Source organism: Trachypithecus francoisi, unplaced genomic scaffold (genome assembly GCF_009764315.1).
Source record: "Trachypithecus francoisi isolate TF-2019V2 unplaced genomic scaffold, Tfra_2.0 Lachesis_group0, whole genome shotgun sequence".
Classification (NCBI taxonomy): Eukaryota; Metazoa; Chordata; class Mammalia; order Primates; family Cercopithecidae; genus Trachypithecus; species Trachypithecus francoisi.
The window spans coordinates 87618804-87642203 of record NW_022681453.1 but is presented as its reverse complement, the minus strand read 5'-3'; the positions used below and the strand labels follow the sequence as shown (position 1 = coordinate 87642203).

The 23400-nt window shown below is 40.8% G+C and overlaps 1 protein-coding gene across 5 annotated transcripts; it reads left to right on the top strand.

Annotated features, from left to right (window-relative positions):
• Window positions 1-1501: 1501 nt before the first annotated feature.
• On the top strand, window positions 1502-21710 carry PCNP (PEST proteolytic signal containing nuclear protein). 5 transcript variants are annotated; one of them, XR_004437133.1, is made up of 5 exons: window positions 1502-1682; window positions 6673-6835; window positions 12693-12767; window positions 17444-17499; window positions 19885-21710. XR_004437133.1 is itself a non-coding variant. In XM_033211421.1 (5 exons), the coding sequence occupies exons 1-5, from the start codon at window positions 1556-1558 to the stop codon at window positions 20009-20011; spliced, it is 600 nt and encodes a 199-aa protein (XP_033067312.1). In that variant the 5' UTR covers window positions 1502-1555; the 3' UTR covers window positions 20012-21710. The 5 variants fall into 5 exon arrangements, 4 of the variants coding, with proteins under 4 accessions (XP_033067312.1, XP_033067313.1, XP_033067314.1 ...); XM_033211421.1 differs by having other exon boundaries at window positions 6621-6835; XM_033211423.1 differs by lacking the exon at window positions 1502-1682 and adding an exon at window positions 4641-4664.
• The last annotated feature ends 1690 nt before the right edge of the window (window positions 21711-23400 follow it).

The window sequence follows — 23400 nt, the reverse complement described above, 5'->3', positions numbered from 1 at the left end:
AAAATCACCACACTGCCCTGCTTCTGTTATGGGAAACACATTTTGATACTTTCTTCATTCTTTCTCCACTCCCTGGACTTGAAGCCCGAGGTGTAATCCATCTGCAAATATTGAACACTTTTTTTTTTTTTTTTTTTTTTTGAGACGGAGTCTCGCTCTGTCACCCAAGCTGGAGTGCACTGGCCAGATCTCAGCTCACTGCAAGCTCCGCCTCCCGGGTTCACGCCATTCTCCTGCCTCAGCCTCCCGAGTAGCTGGGACTACAGGCGCCCGCCACCTCGCCCGGCTAGCTTTTTGTAGTTTTTAGTAGAGACGGGGTTTCACCGTGTTAGCCAGGATGGTCTTGATCTCCTGACCTTGTGATCCGCCCGCCTCGGCCTCCCAAAGTGCTGGGATTACAGGCTTGAGCCACCGCGCCCGGCCTGAACACTTTTCATATATGAAACGCACAGTACAGTTTTTAAAAACTGGGTCTCTGTTGTCAAGAACTTTTGAGCCATTCACAGATAACTGTTTAAAAACACACACACACACACAAACTGAGGGAAGTATGAAGTGACCAAATAATGGTATACAAAAATGATCTCATTTGAGCCCTATTACCACTCTTTGAGGAGGTACTATTATTATATCTCTTTTATAGAGAAGAAAAGATAGGTCTGCAGGCAGTAAGCAAGTCTCTAGGTTACTCAAGCAGGAAAGGGCAAAACAGATTCAAATCCAAGTTGACTCCTAAGACTTTCTCTAACTATATATTGTAGAGCAAACCCAGAAATTCCAGTTCCCTAAGCAAGTAATAGACCCCATTTGGCTAGCAGGGCTGGATAAATACTGAGAAAGGGGGAAGATGAAGCCGAAAACGTAGGCTAGGGCCTAATGTAACTCACGGACTTCATCCTGCAGACTGTAGGAATCCACTAAAGGTTTCTTAGTAAAGCAAAAATTACTGCAGTCTGAACTTGACATTGTAGTTTCTCAATTTGGTAGAAACACCCTGTAGAAAAAGTAGCTTTACAGTTGGCTACCTGACTTGGACAAATTACTCTCTCTGGCCTCAACTCTCACAGCTAATTGAGAGAATTCTATATTTGGACAATCGCGGTGATTAAACGAGTGTATGAAAGGCGTCTGAAGCTAGGGGGCGCTAGATAAACGCTGATTTCCCCTTTAAATAGGGAAAAAGAATGCGGGCTTTTTGTTTACATAGAGTTGGCAGGCATACGTTATCCAGCAAGGCCGGAACGGAAGACCCTCTCAGCCTCAGCTGCAACCACACCTGGGTATGCAGAAACCTTCTAAGATCCCAGCGTTTCCAGGGAGATGCTCCATTTCCCCTCACTTCTCCAGATGTGTCGCTGGACCATGAAGACCTCACTACCCTCTAATAAAGTCCGTAGCCAGCACTCCACTTAGACCGCCCAACCATCCCAGCTCTTCCTTCCGAGGCGGCTACTCGATGACATCACAGCCACTTCCGTTTCCGAAGGGGGGGGCCTCTTTTCATTCTTCGGGACCGCTCTAGGCCGCCACCACGCCGGCTGGCCCCAAAAACTCAATGGTTGCTGGGCGGGGTCGTGACGTCCTTGGCGTGGCTGCAAGGGAGGCCGCGGCGGGGAAAATGGCGGACGGGAAGGCGGGAGAGGAGAAGCCTGAAAAGTCGCAGCGAGCTGGAGCCGCCGGAGGTGAACACAACCCCAGCGTCGCGGGCAGCGTGGGATGCTCCGGGCCTTTCTTTGAGCTCCCCAGGGTGGGGGGAGTGGGGTGGGGCGAGAATGGGCGGACCTGGACCTCAGCCGGCCAGGTGCTGGGCCCAGACCTGCCTCGGGCACGCCCGGTGCGGCCCGCTGGGCTCCTGGCCCACATCGCCTCCTTGCCGGGGGAGAGGTGGCCACCGTTCGTTACCTCCTGGCCCCAGCGGAGGCCCTGATTCCGAGGAGAAGGGAGATGGGCGCCAGGAAGGGAGACCGAACTCGGGGTGGGACCAGGAGCGGCGGTGCAGGAGCCGCTACCGCCACACCGGAGACGCAGATCACACAAAACACACACACCGGAGACGCTCATGAGACAAAACACACACAGTGCGAGCCACCGAGTAGTTGCCGCGGGAACTGGCCGCAGGCCGAGTTTCTGACGGTGCCGGCCTCTCACTTACACGCAGGAGTTAATTACGCTTGCTGCTCTTTTCACTGAGGAGGTGGACAACTCCGGCCTGCTCTCTTTCCTTTACTTCCAAGTTTAATACTGCCCCTGTGACAGGGTGGGCCGAGGTGATGGAGGGGAAGAGGAGTGCCTTTGCCTGCCCTCTGGTTTAAGCTGTGGGGTCTAGGGCTAAGGTTTGCTTGCCTTTCTTTGAAGTATCTCCCTTAGGCTGTTGCCAGCTGACCGCTTGCCAGATACTTAGGCGACTAAATAGTCTAGCGTGACTCTTTCTGTATTTTGTTACGATGTTAAACTCAGGTTACAGCTATCCTTATTCTGTCCATTCCACTCCCTAAATTCGGGTCTTGTGCGTTAAGGAAAAGAAACATGTAATCTCTCCAGCCCTCTCTTTGCACTTAATAAGACAAGTGGCTTAACACGTGCGAGCTGTTTAAAATGTTTTTAGAATATTTTAAACATTATTCTCTACTCTGACCACCTCAGTTATCATTCCGGAAATTATTTGAGAAAATAGAAACGATTAATAGCATATTAATAGGCCACTAGTAGACCTACTAACATGTTTCATGTGAATTGCCTTGGGAACAAAAATTATTGAAAAGATTAAGTGTAATGTTAATTACTTTAGACCCAGGATTTCCTTTTTAAAAAAACATGTACGGTTCTGTTAAGCTGAAACTCCATCTCTCTCTTTCCCCTCCCCACGCCCTGCTTTTTTTGTTGTTGTTGTTGTTGTTGTTTTTGACTAGTAAAATACCTTATGAAAGAACAATTTAAACTATCTACTACTTTCTCACTAGTGAATTTTTTTCCCAAAAAATTTGTCTTGGAAATTGTGGGATAAAATTACATAAAAATTTTAAAGCAGTTTGAGGAAAAGCAAAAAAAGAAGTAGTTTGAGGAAAAGCCTGAAGCATCTTATGTGTTGACTTTAAGGCCATCTCGTTAACTGTCTTGACCGAGGGTAGCAGATGTGTTTAATGTGCTGTCAAAATGTACCTTGAATGTCATCATAAATCCACTGTATAATTTATCTGCCATTCTTTTAGTTGAGGGTTATTAGTTGTACAGTATGAATACTGATGTTTCCATTTTAGCATGTGGGGAGAAATAGTATAAAATTACTTTGCTAATTGGTATCAGAAAAATTATTATGGTCTTTTTCTTGGTAACTTAGAGTAAGTAATATCCCTTAACTTCTACATAATTTGTCTCCTTGTGGTTACAAGAAAGTAGTGCTGTTACATTTAAGCCATTTTTGAATGTCAGATATTTTTAATGAAATTGTGCAGAGGAATCATAATTAAAATATGTTATATCATGGATATTGCTAAATTGGTAATTTTGTGGCAGATAGTCACTTTTTTGAAAACACTGTCAAGTTTGTCTTACGGGCTTAACTAGAGAATGTTCTGAATTTTAATTCCTGGTTGAGCAGTCTACTGATTTGGAAGTATAAGTATTTTTTTATGAGTAGTTTCCATTAATTTTTTTGTTGTTGTTTTTTGAGATGGAGTCTTGCTGTGTCACCAGGGTGGAGTGCAGTGGCACAACCTCACCTCACTGCAAACTCCACCTCCCGGATTCAAGTGATTCTCCTGCCTCAGCCTCCCAAGTAGCTGGGGCTACAGGCACGTGCCACCACGCCCAGCTAGTTTTTGTGTTTTTAGTAGAGATGGGGTTTCACCATGTTGGCCAGGATGGTCTCAATCTCTTGACCTTGTGATCCGCCTGCCTGGGCTTCCCGAAGTGCTGGGATTACAGGCGTGAGCCACCGCGCCTGGCCAACATTAATTTATGTCTGTGAGAGAAGCTACTTATTTGAACTCCCTGCTTTAAAGAATAGGGTAAAACTGTGGTAGTTTTTTTTCTCTGCTCTTTGGTTATATCTGTGTAGCTCTTTGAAAAAATGTTGGGAGAAATAATGTTAGGAAAAATGTTGAAGAAGAGCTAGTCATACATAATCATGGCCATCTCAAACTTGTTTGGTTACACCAAGAACTGAGTCAATGAAATTGACATTTATTATGCCAGAAGCTAGTAGGGTCTTGAACACCTTCTCATTTAGGCTGCACACCTCTGTGCGTACTAGAGAGGTAGCTCTGCCCTTCTTTCAAAAAAGGAAGCAACGAGAATGCAAATGGATTATGAAGGGTACCCTTATGGACTTAAACTTTCTTATTAGGTAATTTTTTCTTTCTTTCTTTTTTTTTTTTTTGAGATGAAGTCACGCTCTCTCGCCCAGGCTGAAGTGTAGTGGTGTGATCTCAGCTCACTGCATCCTCTGCCTCCTGGATTCAAGCGATTCTTCTGCCTCAGCCTCCCGAGTAGCTGGGATTACAGGCGCTCGCCACCTTGCCCATCTTAATTTGTATTTTTAGTAGAGACGGGGTTTTGCCACGTTGCCCAGGCTGGTCTCAAACTCCTGACCTCAGGTAATCCACCCGCCTCAGCCTCCAAAGTGCTGGGATTACAGACGTGAGCCACTGTGCCCAGCTTACTAGGTAATTTTTTCAAAGTAACGTACCTTTGTGCTCTAAGGCTCACCCCTCTCCAATTAGTCCATGAAAAAAAAAATGCTAGTACCATGTGTAATTTTATTTCATATTAATTATACGTTTTATTTGCTCAATACAAATTAGATAAAATTCCTTTTATTAAAATATTCCTTAGTAAAGAATCTAGTGATTTGCTATTTTATCCATGTTTTATGTTCTAAATTGATAAGTGATTTTCTCATTTTTAAAAAAACTGGTCATGTATTTAGTCATTCTTTAGTATATAGATGGTTTCTACATATAAAGCCAGCAGGTTTTTTGTATGTTTCTCTGTTCCAATGTGTAGAGCCAAAGAGATTTTTATTTTAACTATGTGTCAGTCACAGGAAAGTAGTTATTGTTTGGGTTTCACTATGAAATGTCATACTTTATTAGAACTACAAATAGAATACAGAATAAAATTAGCATAAGTGCTTTTAGTTATAAACTGAGACTCTGACAAAACTGCATCATACTCTTTTTCAAAGATATTCTGTGCTTTGTAAATTGAGCTCCATTTTTCAGCTATTGAATAGCAATTTTGATTCTTTAATTCTTCAGGTGCTTTTGTGATTTTATATATAAATAAGAGAATGGCACCTCAAGCAACCATGTCAGTGCTATCTTTGTCTCTTAGGGAAATCCCAAAACATAATCCTGCTTAATTTCCCTCCCCTATACTGACTTTACAACTTTTACTCCTTGTCCAAAGAGAATAAAGAGTTTCTTTTATTTTTCATCTAAACAGAATCAAATGTTTTGTTCAAAGTACTTATTAATCTAGAGACCCCATTATTCCAAAACTATATAGATCTAGATCTGTAGCCTCTGATCTTTAATCCTTTGCTTGTCAGTCTATTTGTGTTTGACTTTTTTTCTCCCCATTCTAACTCTGTGTCCTGCTTTCTTAACTGTTATCAAGGCCATCTTTTGGAGCATCTTCTTTTTCTCCATAAATAAACTCTTGATCCAGTGTAGCAGAATACATCCTATATGGTGAACGGGCAAACTGGGGAAAGAAAATAAAATTTTTAATGATCAGCCAGCCTTCTTCTGTCTTATCGCCTGATATGTTCTTAGTCTTACATAACAGACCCAAGGAAGTCAGAATGTGAACTCATTTCATCATTGACTTCATACAAAGAGAAGCAAAATTAGCAAGACATTTTGCCTTCCAAACTTACATATGTATGCCTTCTCCTGTTTGAAATTATGATTAACTCATTAACTCTTTCATGAAAAAATCTAACATATAAACCAAAGTACGATTTTTTTTAATAGTTCTTACGGGTAGCTTAAAACAGGTAATAACCAAATTGTCAGAGTAGAATTAAATTTCTCAAGAGGGAATGACCTTGAAGTTCCTTTTCAACTCCTAAGATTGAGATATACATGAGGAACACATCACTCAAGAAGATAACTAGGCTGTATTAACATTGTCATTTGGGTAATAATGGGCCTGTTTATAACTAGGTACTTTGTATGATTATTACTGCATTACTGAAGAATATTATAATTTGTTATCCAAGTGTATTCTTTTACCACGTGACTGATTTGCTCACAAACTACTAAGTGTAAAAGATGTTAGATAGATCTGATTTCTAAAAGCAAAATCCCACAAATAACCAGATTATTGTGCAAATTGTAGTGTTTAGTTGAAGGGTCTTTACTTTTTGTGAACTCTGTGTTTATAATTTTAAATTGCTCTGTATTTGATGCTGGTTAATTCGTGGGAGCCTCTTCTACTGCCACACACTCTCAGTTCCTGCTGTATACTCTAACAAACAGTGGAAGAGACTGGTGGGTCAGTAGGTGACAACTGCAGAGGTATCTTCTTTATAACAATGCTTTTTGAGGTTGCTGCTCCCATCAATCTGCTAAGTAAAAATAGCTCATCTTGGTAAGTTGTTTCGACTTCACCAGGACCTGAAGAAGAAGCAGAAAAACCTGTGAAAACTAAGACTGTTTCTTCCAGTAATGGAGGGGAAAGTTCCAGTCGCAGCGCTGAGAAGCGATCAGCTGAAGAAGAAGCTGCCGACCTCCCAACAAAGCCTACAAAGATCTCCAAGTTTGGATTTGCCATAGGTAGTCAGACGACAAAGAAAGCATCAGCCATATCCATCAAACTTGGATCAAGTGTGAGTTGTTATTTCATGTATGATGTTTATAATGGATCTTAAGGATTTGCTTTGGAAATGTGACATTTACTAGGTTATGGTAAATTAAGGGTGGAAAGGTACATTGTTTGAGAACTGATCTTTGACGTATGAACTTAGATGATCAGCGCCCTGTTTAAGAAGGGTCTGAATGAATTTTATCTCAATAAAGCTGGTAAGAAACAAAGATTTGGAATATTAGAAGGAACAACTATTACAGGGAATATGATTTATAAAATAATAAACTTAGAATTTTTCTAAGTTGGCTGGGCACAGTGGCTCACACCTGTAATCTGAAAACTTTGGGAGGCCAAAGTGGGAGGATCATTTGAGCCCAGGAGTTTCAGACCAGTTTGGGCAACATGGCGAGATCTATCCCTACAAAAAATAAAAATCTTTTTAAGTTGAGCAAGTCCTCTGAAAAATACTTTCAGAAAGATTTTCCAAAGTTTATTTTTTTGTCTTTCATTGCCTGTAGTATTAAAAATAATACTGAGAAATCAGTTATTTGTATCTTAAAAGATTAATATTAGTAAGGTATTGCTTAGTAAGATCTACCTAATTATCTTACTTTGGAACTACAAATGGGTAGTCTTTTACAGGTCAATATTTGATCCTTTGTTTTAAGATGTAAGCCTTAGATTAATACTTATTAACCATGGAACCTCTGGAAGTGTTTGAAATATTAATTTGAAGCATATGAAGTTGTAGATACTTGTTTCTGACCTATATGAAAATTTCATAACCTTCAACCAAAGAGATCTCTTATTTAAGGGAAAAGGAAGTTACTTAAATAGTGTATTGCTGTTGGCTTAGGAAAATGGTTACATTCTTGTGTGAGGAGAAAAATCCTGAAATTGCCTTTGAGTTGGTTATTTGTATCTGTGCTGTGAAAGTTAATGCTCAATTGCCAGATGTGTGTAACTTTATTCTACATTAGATGTTTATTCAAAGATCTTAAAAATAGGATCTGGAGCAGTCAGTATATTTGGGCTATTCTCATTTTGCAAAGCTATTATTACTTAGAATCCCCACCCTCAGTCTGCTCTGTTTTCCCTTTTTCTATTTCTGTTTTTTTAAAAATTCAGTCTGGGGCCGGGCGCAGTGGCTCAAGCCTGTAATCCCAGCACTTTGGGAGGCCGAGACGGGCGGATCACGAGGTTAGGAGATCGAGACCATCCTGGCTAACACGGTGAAACCCCGTCTCTACTAAAAAATGCAAAAAACTAGCCGGGCAAGGTGGCGGGCGCTTGTAGTCCCAGCTACTTGGGAGGCTGAGGCAGGAGAATGGCGTAAACCCGGGAGGCGGAGCTTGCAGTGAGCTGAGATCCGGCCACTGCACTCCAGCCTAGGCGACAGAGCGAGACTCCGTCTCAAAAGAAAAAAAAATTCAGTCTGAACAAAAAACATTGAGCTTATCACATCATTACTTCGTTACTCTATTTCTGTATTTCAGCTGATTCTTTTTGTTTAATATGTAGTTATAAAGCTTGTATAGACCTAACTATAAATATTTAATGTTTTTTGATAGGCAGTATATTAAATATATATTCTCAGGTGTACCTCTACTATAGATGGTCCCCTTGAGAATAGATTTTACTGTGCATGAACATAGTCCCTAAATCTAAATCCCTACTCTTTCTTTTTTTTAATTTATTTTTATTTTATTTTATTTTATTTTATTTTATTTTGGAGATGGAGTCACTTACTCTGTCATCCAGGCTGGAGTGCAGTGGCGCAATCTCAGCTCACTGCAACTTCTGCCTCCTGGGTTCAGGCGATTCTCGTGCCTCAGCCTTCTGAGTAGCTGGGACCATAGGCGCACGCTACCACGTCTGGCTAATTTTTGTATTTTTAGTAGAGAGTGGATTTCACCATGTTGGCCAGGCTGGTCTCAAACTCCTGACTTCAGGTGATCCGCCCGCCTCGGCCTCCCAGAGTGCTGGAATTATGGGCATGAGCCACCGAGCTTGGCCCCTCTTTCTTTTTTTTTTTTATTTTTTTAAGACAGTTTCACTCTCGTTGCCCGGACTGGAGTGCGGTGGTGCGATCTCGGCTCACCACAGTCTCTGACTCCGGGATTCAAGTGATTCTCCTGCCTCAGTCTCCCGAGTAGCTGGGTTTACAGGCACGCACCACCACCCCCTGCTAATTTTGTATTTTCAGTAGAGACGGGGGCTTCTCCATGCTGGTCAGACTGGTCTCGAACTCCCGACATCAGGTGCTCTGCCCGCCTCAGCCTCCCAAAGTGCTGGGAATACAGGTGTGAGCCACCGCGCCCGGCCTACTCTATAAATAATTGACATGATTACTAATTTCTGATAATTTGGGGTGGGAGGGTTATATTTTGAAAAAACTACTCAGTAAAACTTTTTAGTTTTGGAAAACAAATCTGTTTTTATAAAATAAACTGCAAGACTGGGTGTGGTGGCTCACATCTGTGTTCCCAGCGCTTTGGGAGGCCAAGGTGGGTAGATCACAAAGTCAAGAGATTGAGACCATCTTGGCCAACATGGTGAAACCCCATCTCTACTGAAAATACAAAAGTTAGCTGGGTGTGGTGGCATGCTCCTGTAGTCCCAGCTACTCGGGAGGCTGAGGCAGGAGGATCGCTTGAACCTGGGAGGCAGAGGTGCAGTGAGCTGAGATCACGCCACTGCACTCCAGCCTAGCAACAGAGTGAGACTCTGTCTCAAAAATAAAATAAGATAAACTACAGTGTAAACACAGTCTTATTGGGGGGGTGAAGTGTAGAATATTAAGAAATAATTGAAAGTGCTGGATTGATTATATTATATGAAGATAGTTAATTTGCCAACAAATGCTTATCTGTGTCCACGACATTAAATATATGACGTCTTTAAAAATTAAGGGTGTTTCTAGAGTTACTGTGCATACGACTGAACATGTTGTATTCCTTCAAAAGAAAACACTATTTAGGCCGGGCGCGGTGGCTCAAGCCTGTAATCCCAGCACTTTGGGAGGCCGAGACGGGCGAATCAGGAGGTCAGGAGTTCGAGACCATCCTGGCTAACACGGTGAAACCCCGTCTCTACTAAAAAATACAAAAAAGCTAGCCGGGCGAGGTGGCTGGCGCCTGTAGTCCCAGCTACTCGGGAGGCTGAGGCAGGAGAATGGCGTAAACCCGGGAGGAGGCGGAGCTTGCAGTGAGCTGAGATCCGGCCACTGCACTCCAGGCCGGGCGACAGAGCGAGACTCCGTCTCAAAAAAAAAAAAAAAAAGAAAACACTATTTATTTTTTAAAAATGTGTGTGATATAAAAGAAGGGATGGTTAATTTTGTTTCAGCAGGTCAGAGAAGATTTTACTGATGAAGTGATCTTTGAGTTGGACTTAAATGTAGGCAGGAGCACAAGGGCATTTCATGCAAGGGCGGTTATGGTACATTGAGAAAATCATTAGTATTTGGACAGTGTTTGGTGGGGAAATGTATTGGTAAACAGCCCCCAAAATTAGACCATGAGACCGAATTTAAGAACTTTTATTCCATAATGAGTCTCAAGACTTAAACAGATTTGCGTCCCAGAAGCATCACTGTGGTACCATATAGATGGTTAGTAGGAAGAGGATGCAGAAAGTGGGGGGGGCCAGGTGCAGTGGCTCACGCCTATAATTACAGCACTTTGGGAGGCTGAGGCAGGATTGCTTAAGCTCAGTAGTTTGAGACCAGGCTGGGCAACATAGTGAGACCTCTTCTCTACAAAAAATAAACAAGGCTGGGCGCAGTGGCTCAGGCTTCTAATCCCAGCACTTTGGGAGGCCAAGTTGGTGGATCTCTTGAAGCCAGGAGTTCGAGACCAGCCTGGCCAACATGGCAAAACCCCATCTCTACTGAAAAATACAAAAAATTAGCCAGGCGTGGTGGCACACACCTGTAATCCCAGTTACTTGGGAGGCTGAGGCAGGAGAATTGTTTGAACCCAGGAGGTGGAGGTTGTAGTGAGCTGAGATCATCCCATTTCACTCCAGTCTCGGTGACAGAGCAAGACTGTGTCTCGAAAAGGAGAAATGAGCCAGGCTTGGCAGGGTGCACCTATAGTCCCATCTCCTTGAGAGGCTGAGGTGGGAGGATCACTTGACCCAGGGAGGTCAAGGCTGCAGTGAGACAAGACTGCACCACTGCACTCCATCCTGGGTGACAGAGTAAGACCTTGTCTCAAAAAAGAAAGAAAGAAGGATCAGGAGATGTTTTTTGTTTTTTGTTTTTTTGAGACAGAGTCTCACTCTGTCACCCAGGCTGGAGTGCAAAGGTGTGATCTACAGGCGTGCATCACAACCATATCCAGCGTGTGTGTGTGTGTGTGTATTTTTAGTAGAGAGAGGGTTTCGCCATGTTGGCCAGGCTGATCTCAAACTCCTGACCTCAAGTGATCCACTTGCGTAGGCCTCCCAAAGTGCTGGGATTACAAGCATGAGCCTCTGCCTGGCCAGGAGATGTATTTCTGACAGTAGTCCCAGCAGGGAAATGCTAAGGACCTTAAGTTAGTAGTGTGATGGCATGATTGAAAAGGCAGAGGGAGAATTAAGTTTACTTAATAGATGTCTAATCAATAGGACCTTACAAGTTGAGGAAAAGATTTTCTGGTTTGAGTACTTAGGAACACTGTGAAACTAAAGTACCTAGGGGAGCTCCTAAGTGGAGCTGCCCAGTAGGCAGATAAAATTTTTTTTAGAGGTAAGGGACTTGCTGTGTTGAGCAGGCTGGCCTGGAACTCCTGGTCTCAAGCAGCCCTCCTGCCCCAGCTTCCCAGAGTGTTGAGATTGCAGACGTGAGCCACTATGCCCGCCTGGGTATCTGTATCTTCTAAATGGGGAGCAGCAGGAAAGGGAGAGAGACAGAACAAAAGGTGGGAAAATTAGAAGAATAACCAATAAAAAGCAGTGTTACAGAAGCGAAGGAAAGGGTGTTTTTATTTTTTAATTTAATTTTTTTTTTTTTGAGACATTCTCACTCTGTCACCCAGGCTGGAATGCAGTGGCGTGCTCTTATCTCACTGCAACCTCTGCCTCCTGGGTTCAAGTGATTCTCCTGCCTCAGCCTTCCAAGTAACTGGGATTACAGGCGCTCACCACCACACCTGGCTGTTTTTTTGTATTTTTAGTAGAGAGCACCTTGGGAGGCTGAGGCGGGTAGATCACTTGAGGTCAGGAGTTCAAGGCCAGCCTGGCCAACATGAAACCTCGTCTCTACTAAATATACAAAATAAATTCCCTAGGAATGGTGGCACACATCTGTAAATCCCAGCTATTCAGGAGGCTGAGGCATGAAAATCATTTGCACCCAGGAGGCACAGGCTGCAGTGAGCCGAGATTGTGCCACTGCACTCCAGCCTTGTCAACGGAGCAAGACTTTGTCTCAAAAACAAAAACAGAAAACATAGTATGAAGAGATGGTTTGTATTAATTATGTTTATAGGCCTAGGAGCAGAAAGCTGGCTAGTGCAGAAAGATGATTCATGATTCCTTTTATGCTTTCAAGGCACATTGTATTTAACATTACTATGGGAAGGTATTACTAATCATTTTCTCTTGCCCTGTACCAAGTACCCCTTAGGTAAGTGATATTGTAGATCCTAACTAGAAAATATTTTGTAGGAGGGCAACAAATGAACACCACAAGTTAGTAAGGTAAAACATACCTACTGATAATCCACATTTTTGAAAAGAGAGAATGGATTTGTCCAAAGTATTGAGTTCGTTACTATACAAATTTCTGTGGAAATATAAAGTTAAATCTTTCAAGATAAATTATTCATATCATTAAACAAGCTTGTATAAATGTTACTTACATGGTATTCTTTTTAATGTTTCTTCTTCAGAAGCCTAAAGAAACTGTTCCAACTCTTGCTCCAAAAACTCTTTCAGTAGCAGCAGCTTTTAATGAAGATGAAGATGTAAGTTGATATCCAGTTTTGTTTTTTTTTACTTTAACCAGTTATTTAAGGAAGGTATTAGTGGCAAATTATAGGTTATAATAGTATTAATGAATTTTCTTTATAATAGTTTTTTTGTGTGTGTGACATCCATAAAAACTGGATGTTCTATTTTTGCATTTTATATGGTTGTAGGATTATTTTAGAATATTGTTGACTTCGGGGGCAAGAAGCTTAAGGATGAAATCAAATGCTTATTATGAGTAATTTGTGCTAGGAAGTATGTAGGATCCAAAAAAAGAAAAATTCAATACTGTTGCCTTAATAATTTTTATAGTTGGCGTCTTCAGTAATGATACATTATGCATGCATTCAACTTTAAAAAGCCAACTGTTGGCTGGTCGTGGTGTCTCATGCCTGTAATCCTAGCACTTTGGGAGGCTGAGGCCGGTGGATCACTTGATGTCAGGAGTTCAAGACCAGTCTGGCCAATATGGTGAAACCCCATCTCGACTAAAAATACAAAAATTAGCCAGGCGTGGTGGCAAGCGCCTGTAATCCCAGCTACTCGGGAGGCTGAGGCAGGAGAATCGCTTGAACCCAGGAGACGGAGGTTGCAGTGAGCCAGGATCACGCCACTGCACTTAAGCTTGGGCAACAGAGCAAGACTGTGTCTCAAAAAAAAAAAAAAGCTATTGTGCTCACTTCCCATATCCCTAGGAGGGATAACAATTAAATAGTGCAGGTGATTCTGCCAGAAGTTCTACTCAAAAAGCATGTGGTCCAGAATGAGCATGAGATGCTTATCTGACTGTCTCTTAGTCCCAGTTTCCTCATGCCCCTCACAATGTCGCTACCTTCCCATGTTATGAATGACAAGCGTAATTCTGACTGATGTTATGAAGTTTCAAGCGTAATTCTGACTGATGTTTTTGTGTTAGACTCTGACATTAAAAACCCCCACTCATGATGTGACGTCATTGTGTAGCAATTAAGTGTTTCAGGATACGTCAGTAGTTGTTCCCAAAAGCATATGTGGGCGTATATTCGTGTGTGTGTGTGTGTGTGTGTGTGTGTGTGTGTGTGAGAGAGAGAGAGAGAGTCTCTCTTTGTTGCCTAGGCCGGAGAGCAGTAGCATAATCACAGCTCACTGTAGCCTTGACTTCCCAGGCTCAAGTGATCCTCCCACCTCAGCCCTCCAAGTAGCTGGACCATAGGCATGCCCCACCATGGTCAGCTAATTTTTGTATTTTTTGTAGAGTTTCACCATATTGCCCAGGCTGGTCTCAAACTCCTGGGCTCAAGTGATCCTCTGCCTTGGCCTCCCAACATGCTGGGATTACAGGTGTGAGCCACCACACAGCCATATGTTCTATGTGGATAAGACTTTTATATTCAGAGGACTGGAGTGATTTGGGAAGAATATATATGAAGTAGATACTAAAACATTAGGCAGGGTTTTAGTGAATCAAGAAATAACTTTCGTGGCCGGGTGCGGTGGCTCACGCCTGTAATCCCAGCACTTTGGGAGGCTGAGGCGGGCAGATCACCTGAGGTCAGGAGTTTGAGACCAGCCTTAACATAGAGAAACCCTGTCTCTACTAAAAATACAAAATTAGCCGGGCGTGGTGGTGCATACCTGTAATCCCAGCTACTCAGGAGGCTGAGGCAGGAGAATTGCTTAAACCTGGGAGGCGGAGGTTGCGGTGAGCCGAGATCGCACCATTGCAGCCCAGCTTGGGCAATAAGAGCGAAACTCCATCTCAAAAAAAAAAAAAAAAGAAATACTTTTGTAAGCCAGGCTATCAATTTTCAAGTCACAAGTAGTAAATACTGAGTAGCTGCATTTGACTGAACTGGAGAGTTTTGTAGAGGAATTTTGAGCAAGGATAAATATGGAATGATTGAAGCCCAAATCAATAAGCAGAAAATTACTACAGTCATCAGTGTATTCTCTCTCAGACTTTCACTCATTCTATCCATTTGAGTGCTTTCTGTATGTTAGCCACTGTGATGTTATAAAGATAAATCAGAAACGTTCACCTAGGAACTCAACCTAGTAGGGCAGACTTAAATGTAAAACAGTACAAGATAAAAAGCTAAAGTACCTGAATAAATGATACTGTGGAAATTGAGAAAAGGAGTAAAGGCCAGATACTAGATGCAGCAGCATGTGAAAGACCACTAGACTGGCAGTTGGAAGAACTGAAATAAGTTTGAGGAGCACTGACTTAAATAATATTTAAAGTTCTTGGCATCTCTAACAATCTTAAGAAATTAGGTACCATTTGATTCAACCCATTCAGATACGTGCAGATTGTAGGAGGGAAGAATAACAGGATGCAGGGAATACGTAGAAAAGTGCAGAGGTTGGAAATTGTAAGCACCTACATTACAACAATGGCTTACTTCGAATGCCTAACAATTTGAATATCTTTTCACATTATTTTACCCTTAATTTGTGAGTTGTGTGATATATTTATTCATATTTTGAAAATGGAGAAATTGACCAGACGTGGTGGCTCACGCCTGTAATCCCAGTACTTTGGGAGGCTGAGATGGGTGGATCACGAAGTCAGGAGATGAAGACCATCTGGCTAATATGGTGAAACCCTGTCTCTACTAAAAATATAAAAAATTAGCTGGGCGTGGTGGCATGAGCATGTAATCCCGGCTACTCGGGAGGCTGAGGCAGGAGAATCGGTTGAACCCAGGAGGTAGAGGTTGCAGTGAGGCAAGATCGTGCCACTGCATTCCAGCCTGGGCAACAGAGCAGGACTCCATCTCCAAAAAAAATGAAAATGGAGAAATCAAGTACGCCTGAGCACATGCCAGTGCACACACATGTTGTCTTTTAGGTCTTCTGGTTTCTTGTTCTTTGCATCATACCCTACTGCTTTCCCTGCTTTTAAATAAATTTCGGATGCATTTAGACAACATTCATTCTGCTGTGACAGTAATAAAGGATAAACTGTCTCATAGATTTAAAAAACACATGTATGTGAAATCTTCCTTTTTTTTTTTGGAGATCATAATTAAGTAACCTTAGGTATATATTTGAGTTTGAAATATACTGAACAAAGAGGGTAGCCACTGAAATTTTAAAATATTTTTCCAGTTGTTACATATGTGTAGTCTCCTTTAATTTGGACAAATTCTTGAGTCTTTCTATGTATTTCATGGTGTTAACATTTTTGAAGAGTACAGGCCAGTTATTTTGTATAAACCCCCTCAATTTGGATTTGTCTGATGTTTCCTCATGATTAGTTTCATGTTTCTTACTTTAGGCACAGATATCACAGAAGTGATGCCAAGTTATCAGTGCATCATATCGGGGAGTACATGCGGCCAATATACCCCATCACTAACAGTGTTAACTTCGATCATTTGGTTAAAGTGCTGCCTGCCAGATTTCTTCACTGTCAAATTACTATTCTACCTTTTGTAATTGAAATTTATTTTGTGGGGATAGGCTTTGAGAATATGTGAAAATAATATGATTGAGGACGTTTACTCACTAGTGTTAACGTCTGTTGATGATTCTCGCCAGAATTATATGATAAGGTTTGCCAAATGATGATTTTTCTGATTCCGTCATCCTTTCTGCATCTATTAACTGTCTATTACTGTAAGGAAGAGCTTCTTATCACACTTAAATTTTATTTATTTAACTGTATACTCATGGAATCTTACTTTATTCAATAGGTTATAATGCTCAGATTGTCATAGATTTAACCGGTAGAAGCCCCTTTAAGCTGGATCAACACCCTTTTAAAAAGTAGTAGTCAGCTAAGCAGCAGCATTTATATGTGAAAATTTACGTTTGAAAGGAACTTTCCCCACAATTTTCAACAACTATAAGCATAGAAGAAGTAAGAAATGAGCTCTCTTTTTCTCTTTTTTTTTCCGAGACAGAGTTTCGCTCTTGTCACCCAGGCTGGAGTGCAGTGGCATGATCTCGGCTCACTGCAACCTTTGCCTGCTGGATTCAAGCAATTCTCCTGCCTCAGCCTCCTGAGTAGCTAGGATTACAGGCACGCACCACCAGACCTGGCTAATTTTTTGTATTTTTAGTAGAGATGGGGTTTCACCATGTTGACCAGGCTGGTCTTGAACTCCTGACCTCAGGTGATCCACGCACCTCTGCCTTCCAAAGTGCTAGGATTACAAGTGTGAGCTACCGCACCCAGCCAGGAATGAGCTTTCAAGATGTCTTTATTGTAATAGATATTTTTGAGGAACAGTACATTAAAGTGGTTAAGAACCTTTGCTTTGGTGTCAAACTCTTTTGCTATTCATTCGCTTTGTTTCTTTGAGTGAGTTAACTTTGGTACCTCACCTGCAAAATATGAATGATGATAATCATACCTCCCTCATGCGATTATGTTAGGATTTTTAAGAGATAGGACATATAAAAACATTTAACACGATGTGTAGCATTTAGTAGCTAAATGGTTTTAGTTCTAGAATGTTTGTTTTTTCAGCAGTTTTTTTTCTTTATGCAAAATCAGCACCCTAGAAGACAGGCATTTATTTTTTAAATGTAGTTAAGGTAAATAACTCACTAATTTTCTCCTTTTATCAAAATTTACAGTAGTGAAAATGCTAAAAGACTTAGATATAAAATTTAGCATATTAGTAATCAGGAATTTAATATTTGTATGCAGTTATCGTGGTTTACTTACTTTTTTCTTTAGAGTGAACCAGAGGAAATGCCTCCAGAAGCAAAGATGAGGATGAAGAATATTGGAAGGTATTATAATTTTTCATAAATATTATAGAAAGTTACAAAAGTGAATTAAGAACAAAAATAACTTGCACATGATTTCTTAGAGTTCAGACTTTTCTTTTTTGTTGTTGTTTATATTTTTTGAATTGTTTTCTTTTTTTGGCAAGCACTAACTTAAAGGAATGTTGAGGCTTTTCTTGTGCATTTGGGCAGAACAGTTTTTAAAAGCATTTTCTGTGTACCAGATGATTAATTAGGATTTTGAAGATGAGTAAGACATGGATCAATCCTCATGAAGAAAGATAACTGTAATTATTCTGTGAACTATCGCTGATCTTATTTAGTCTCGCAGTTAGAGAAAATGAGTATCATAAGACATAACAATAATTTAAGACTACTTCTTGACTGGGTCTTACTCTGTTGCCCAGGCTGGAATGCTGTGGCACAATCACAGCTCACTACAGCCTCGATCTCCCACGCTCAAGCGACCCTCCCACCTCAGCCTCACAAATAGCTGGGACCACAAGCATATGCCACCACACCCAGCTGATTTTTTTTATTTTTAGTAGAGACAGGGTCTCACTATATTGCCCAGGCTGGTCTCTTAACTCCTGAGTTCAAGTGATTTCCCCACCTCAGCCTCCCAGAGTGCTGGGATTACACCACGCCCAGCCTGTTTTTTCAAATAAGAAATAGCTATGAGAAATGTTTCTGATTTCAAAATTTTTCCTGGTACAAAACAAATGGCTTTCAGTCACTTCAGTTTTTTAAAAAAATTTTAAGTAGGGACAGGATCTTGCTATATTGCCCAGGCTGGTCTCAAACTCCTGGCCTCAAGCAGTCCTGCCTCAGCCTCCCAGAGTGTTGGGAGTATAGGTGTGAGCCACCATACCCAGCCACTTCACTTATGATATCATTTCTACCACTTTATCTTACATTTCTTTTTTTCTTTAATGACTTAGATGCCAAATACCAAAATAAGACAAATGAAAGTATTTTAATTTTCTCTATTGTTGCTGTTGTCATGGAGATAACATTAATTTTACGTTAACACGATGTTCAGTTTCCTGTCTGTATGCATTAGTGGATAGCTTAGAGATTAGTAAGAAAGTTTTAATTCCACATCAACCCTATACTGTGTCCCCATTTCTTCCAAATGTATGAACCCACAAAGAACTGAGTGCTAAATCTTTTTATTTTTCCTAATTAATTACCAGTATGATAATGCTAAGTGCTAAATCTATACACAGGCATAAGTTTTCAGACTTTCATTATGTGATTCAAGTAGAGTCAGTCCCATTGGGTACCTGCATGTCTTCCTTTCCTACTGAGCTTAAAGTTGGAAGTACATGTGACGTTGTTGTCTTGCCTAAACACCTAGCACATATATTAATATATTTAAACATAAATAATTGAAGCAGAAGTTCACAAAATGACACTGAACCTTTCTATATGTAATATATCTTCATGTTTTTCTTCTATTTCATTTTTTACAAATGCTGGTGGCCAGCTATCACATTGACTTCATAATAGTATTAATAGGTTACAGGCAACAGGTTTGTTTTTTTGTTTTGTTTTGGTTTTGGTGGGGTTTTGTTTTGTTTGTTTTTTTAAGATAGGATCTAGCTCTGTCACTCAGGCTGGAGTGCAGTGGTGTGATCATAGCTCACTGCAGCCTTGACTTCCTGGGCTCAGGCAATCCTCCCACCTCAGCCTCCTGAGCAGCTGGAACCACAGGTGCACACCACCACACCTGACTGATTTTTTAATTTTTTGTAGAGACAGGGTCTCACCATGTTGCTCTGGCTGGGAGGCAACAGTTTTTAAAACTGTAGTGGTTGCCACACTTAGCTGTGTATCAGAATTACCTTAAATGTTTGTTAAAACTACAGATTTATCCCCACCCCCAGTTTAGGCCTGCTGGATCTGAAATTCTAGAACTGTGTCTGTGAAGTGTTTTTTTGTTTGTTTGTTTGTGATGAAGTCTTGCTCTGTTGCCCAGGCTGGAGTGCAGTGGCGTAATCTCAGCTCACTGCCATCTCTGCCTCCCAGGTTCAAGCAGTTGTCCTGCCTTATCCTCCCAAGTAGCTGGGACTACAGGCATGTGCCACCAAGCCTGGCTAATTTTTGTGTTTTTAGTAGAGACAGGACTTCACTATGTTGGCCAGGCTAGTCTCAAACTCCTGACCTCAGGTGATCCACCTGCCTTGGCCTCCCAAATTGCTGGGATTACAGGCATCAGCATCGTGCCTGGCCTGTGAAGTGTATTTTTAAAAAGCTCTGTAGGGGCTTCCAGTGTTCAGTCTGTGTTTATAATAGGTGCTAAACAAACCTGTATTGAATGAATCAAAATCATAACCTGAAAGGCTTATATAGCATTTTAAATAAATTTTCTTTCTTTTAACGCAGGGATACACCAACATCAGCTGGACCAAACTCCTTCAATAAAGGAAAACATGGGTTTTCTGATAACCAGAAGCTGTGGGAGCGAAATATAAAATCTCATCTTGGAAATGTCCATGACCAAGACAATTAAATGATGTTTTGAAATTGGGGTGTGGGGTGGGTGTAAAGTTAAAAGGAACAGTTTCCTTTTTTAAAGAATGGTATAAGACTATCTTTGGAGCCGCTTTTTTTTTCTTTTTCATTTTTTTAAAAGATTGAGTGGTACACTAATAAATGAGAGTTTGAAATTAGAGGTAATTTATGTTTTATATACAGATTTCAAGACATTTGCTAATTTTGTAGTTTCATGTGATTAGTTTCCAAAGGTTACAGATAATAAAGAAATCAGAAATGGTACCTTTTTAAGAATTGCATATTTTTTTAGACACAACTATTAGCACATTAAGAGGGAAGCAAAAAGTTATTGTCTATTTAAAACTGCAAGCAGTTACTCTCTTAACTCCCTTATTACCCAAACTTGTCTGGCTCCCAGGAACAGCCTTATAGAGAGAGGGAGTATTGTATTGGGAGGAAAATGTTACTGAACTATTCACTGAAAGTAAATTTAGCTAAAATACAGCTTTTTTCCTTATGGGCATTTGTTTTGTTTCAAGTCATCATAAACTAGGTATTGCATTGCTATCAGTGGATACAGATGCTTAGCTCTTAAAAGAATTTTTTTTTTTTTAATGTACACTGTTGAATATTTGAAATAGCCCACTTCACCTTAATGGGTCTTGTCTATCTTCATTAGTCTTCAAAGAAAAACCATTTGCTACCAAAGTAAATCAGTATTTTGAATGTGCTTCTCTTGTTTTTTGTTTATTAGCTAGTTCCTGTAAGCATTTCCACCAGAACTTGAGGCAAATCATAAGGAAGCTGTTTCTTTTAAAACACAAACCACCACCAAAAATTTAAATGTACATATTGCTTAAATATTTGGCTGTTTTTAGTTTTTAAAAGGTATAAACACCAAAAAAATAATAATAACATTGTATGAAGATGGAAAACAAGAAGATGCACTTTCTGTAGCCTTGTCTAAGGATTTAAATTACTAACTTGTGAACTCCAATTTGAATTGAACTTAACTATCGGCTTTCTTACTAGTAAAATTGTATGGTTTATGTTAAATGCGTTCATATTGACCAGCGGCCTCTGAAAAAGCACATTTTAGATACTGAAATTGAAGGAAAGAAAATGCATCTTCAAACATTTTTTGGAATCTCACCACATGGACTTTGTTAGATTTGTGTATTGTAGGGTGTTTGTTTTGTATTTTTGTATTGTATATGAACTTTTTTTTAAATGTGACAGTTAAACACATCTTTAAAAGCATAGTCACAGACAAAAGAAGCATACAGTATAAAAATTTCCTTGAAAACTCCTACAATATTATATTTGGAGGCAGCTTCAGATTGTTTTATTGGTGGTAACTGCTTGCTGAGGTCTTTTAGTTGGTAATAACTCCAGAGAAGCAGCCTGTGTATATTCCTAACATTTTGTTCACTAGCATTTAAGTTTAGAATAAGCCCAAGTAAAACGATGGAAATGTATATAGAACTCTTAGTTCTTACATGATTTAATTATATCAAGATACATGAATTTAACTTACTTTAATGTAGGCAAACTATCCTTTTTTTGTCCATTTTCCTATTTGTTAAAATAACATACCTCTCCTACGTATTATTTTCTTGACCCAAATGAAATATTAACCCTAAGGTCAAGCTGGGAGAGAGAAATGACTGAGATGAATGTCTTTACTAAAGTACCAATAAATTTGTCAAACTCAATAGTGTGTTTACTTTCTATTCCATTTAATTGTTGCTTACTGGTTTTTGTTTTTAAAGTTGAGACAAATGGCAAGTGTTGCTCTTGTTCGTATTGTTGACCAAAGTAATGGGGGATTTAAAATTCTGGGCCGGGCGTGGTGGCTCAAGCCTGTAATCCTAGCACTTTGGGAGGCCGAGACGGGCGGATCACGAGGTCAGGAGATCGAGACCATCCTGACTAACACGGTGAAACCCCGTCTCTACTAAAAACTACAAAAAACTAGCCGGGCGAGGTGGCGGCGCCTGTAGTCCCAGCTACTCGGGAGGCTGAGGCAGGAGAATGGCGTGAACCCAGGAGGCGGAGCTTGCAGTGAGCTGAGATCCGGCCACAGCACTCCAGCCTGGGTGACAGCGCGAGACTCCGTCTCAAAAAAAAAAAAAAAAAAAAAAAATTCTGAATTACTGGTGTCTGCCTAGCTCAGCACCGAGTTCTATAGCATTACAGAATCTCAGACTGAAGAAGACTTAATCCTCCTCCAGTGGCAAAGGATTGTCTGTCCTGTCCTTTAGAAAATCAAGACTTAATCCTCCTCCAGTGCCAAAGGATTGTCTGTCCTGTGCTTTAGATAATCTTGCCAAAGCTTTTCTTTGACAATCACTAAATATTAGAAAGTTCTTTTTTTTTTTCTTTTTTTTTTGAGACAGTCTCACTCTGTTGCCCAGGCTGGAGTGCAGTGCAGTGGCGTGATCTTGGCTCATTGTAACCTCTGCCTCCTGGGTTCAAGCAATTCTCATGTCTCAGCCTCCCAAGTGGCTGGGACTACAGGCGCATACTACCACACCCGGCTAATTTTTGTACTTTTAATAGAGACAGGGTTTCACCATATTGGTCAGACTAGTCTCAAACTCCTGACCTCAGGTGATCCACCTACCTTAGCCTCTCAAAGTCCTGGGATTACAGGCGTGAGCCACTGCGCCCAGCCTAGAAGCTTTTCTTTTACTAGTGTCTTCTGTCCATTAACCCTACAAATGGATTTAGACCATAAAGAAGAAAAAATGTAATCTCACTTCTACTTAATGGCTTTCTTCAAATATTTGAAGTTTCTTTCTTTCTTTTTTTTTTTTTGAGATGGAGTCTCGCTCTGTCGCCCAGGCTGAAGTGCAGTGGTGGGATCTCAGCTCACTGCAAGCTCTGCCTCGGATTCACACCATTCTCCTGCCTCAACCTCCCGAGTAGTCGGGACTACAGGAACCCACCACCACACCCGGCTAATTTTTTTGTATTTTTAGTAGAGACAGGGTTTCACCTTGTTAGCCAAGATGGTCTCCATCTCCTGACCTTGTGATCCACCTGCCTCAGCCTCCCAAAGTGCTGGGATTACAGGCGTGAGCTACCGCACCCGGCTTGGTCTACCATAATTTTTTTTAACCCCAACATAACATGAACATGCCAACTGACCAAAATCAGTGTCAGATTTATACTTTTTTTAGCAGATCTGTACTGTTTTAGCAGATTTATACTTAATTTTTTATATATAGAAAGGTTATTTTTCCTATAGCTCTATTCCCTTTTCCTCACTTTTGTATTATTATTATTATTATTATTGTTATTATTATTCCTTTGAGACAGAGTTTCGCTCTGTCACCCAGACTGGGGTGCATTGGTGCAATCTTCATTCTCTACAACCTCTGCCTCCTGGGTTCAAGAATT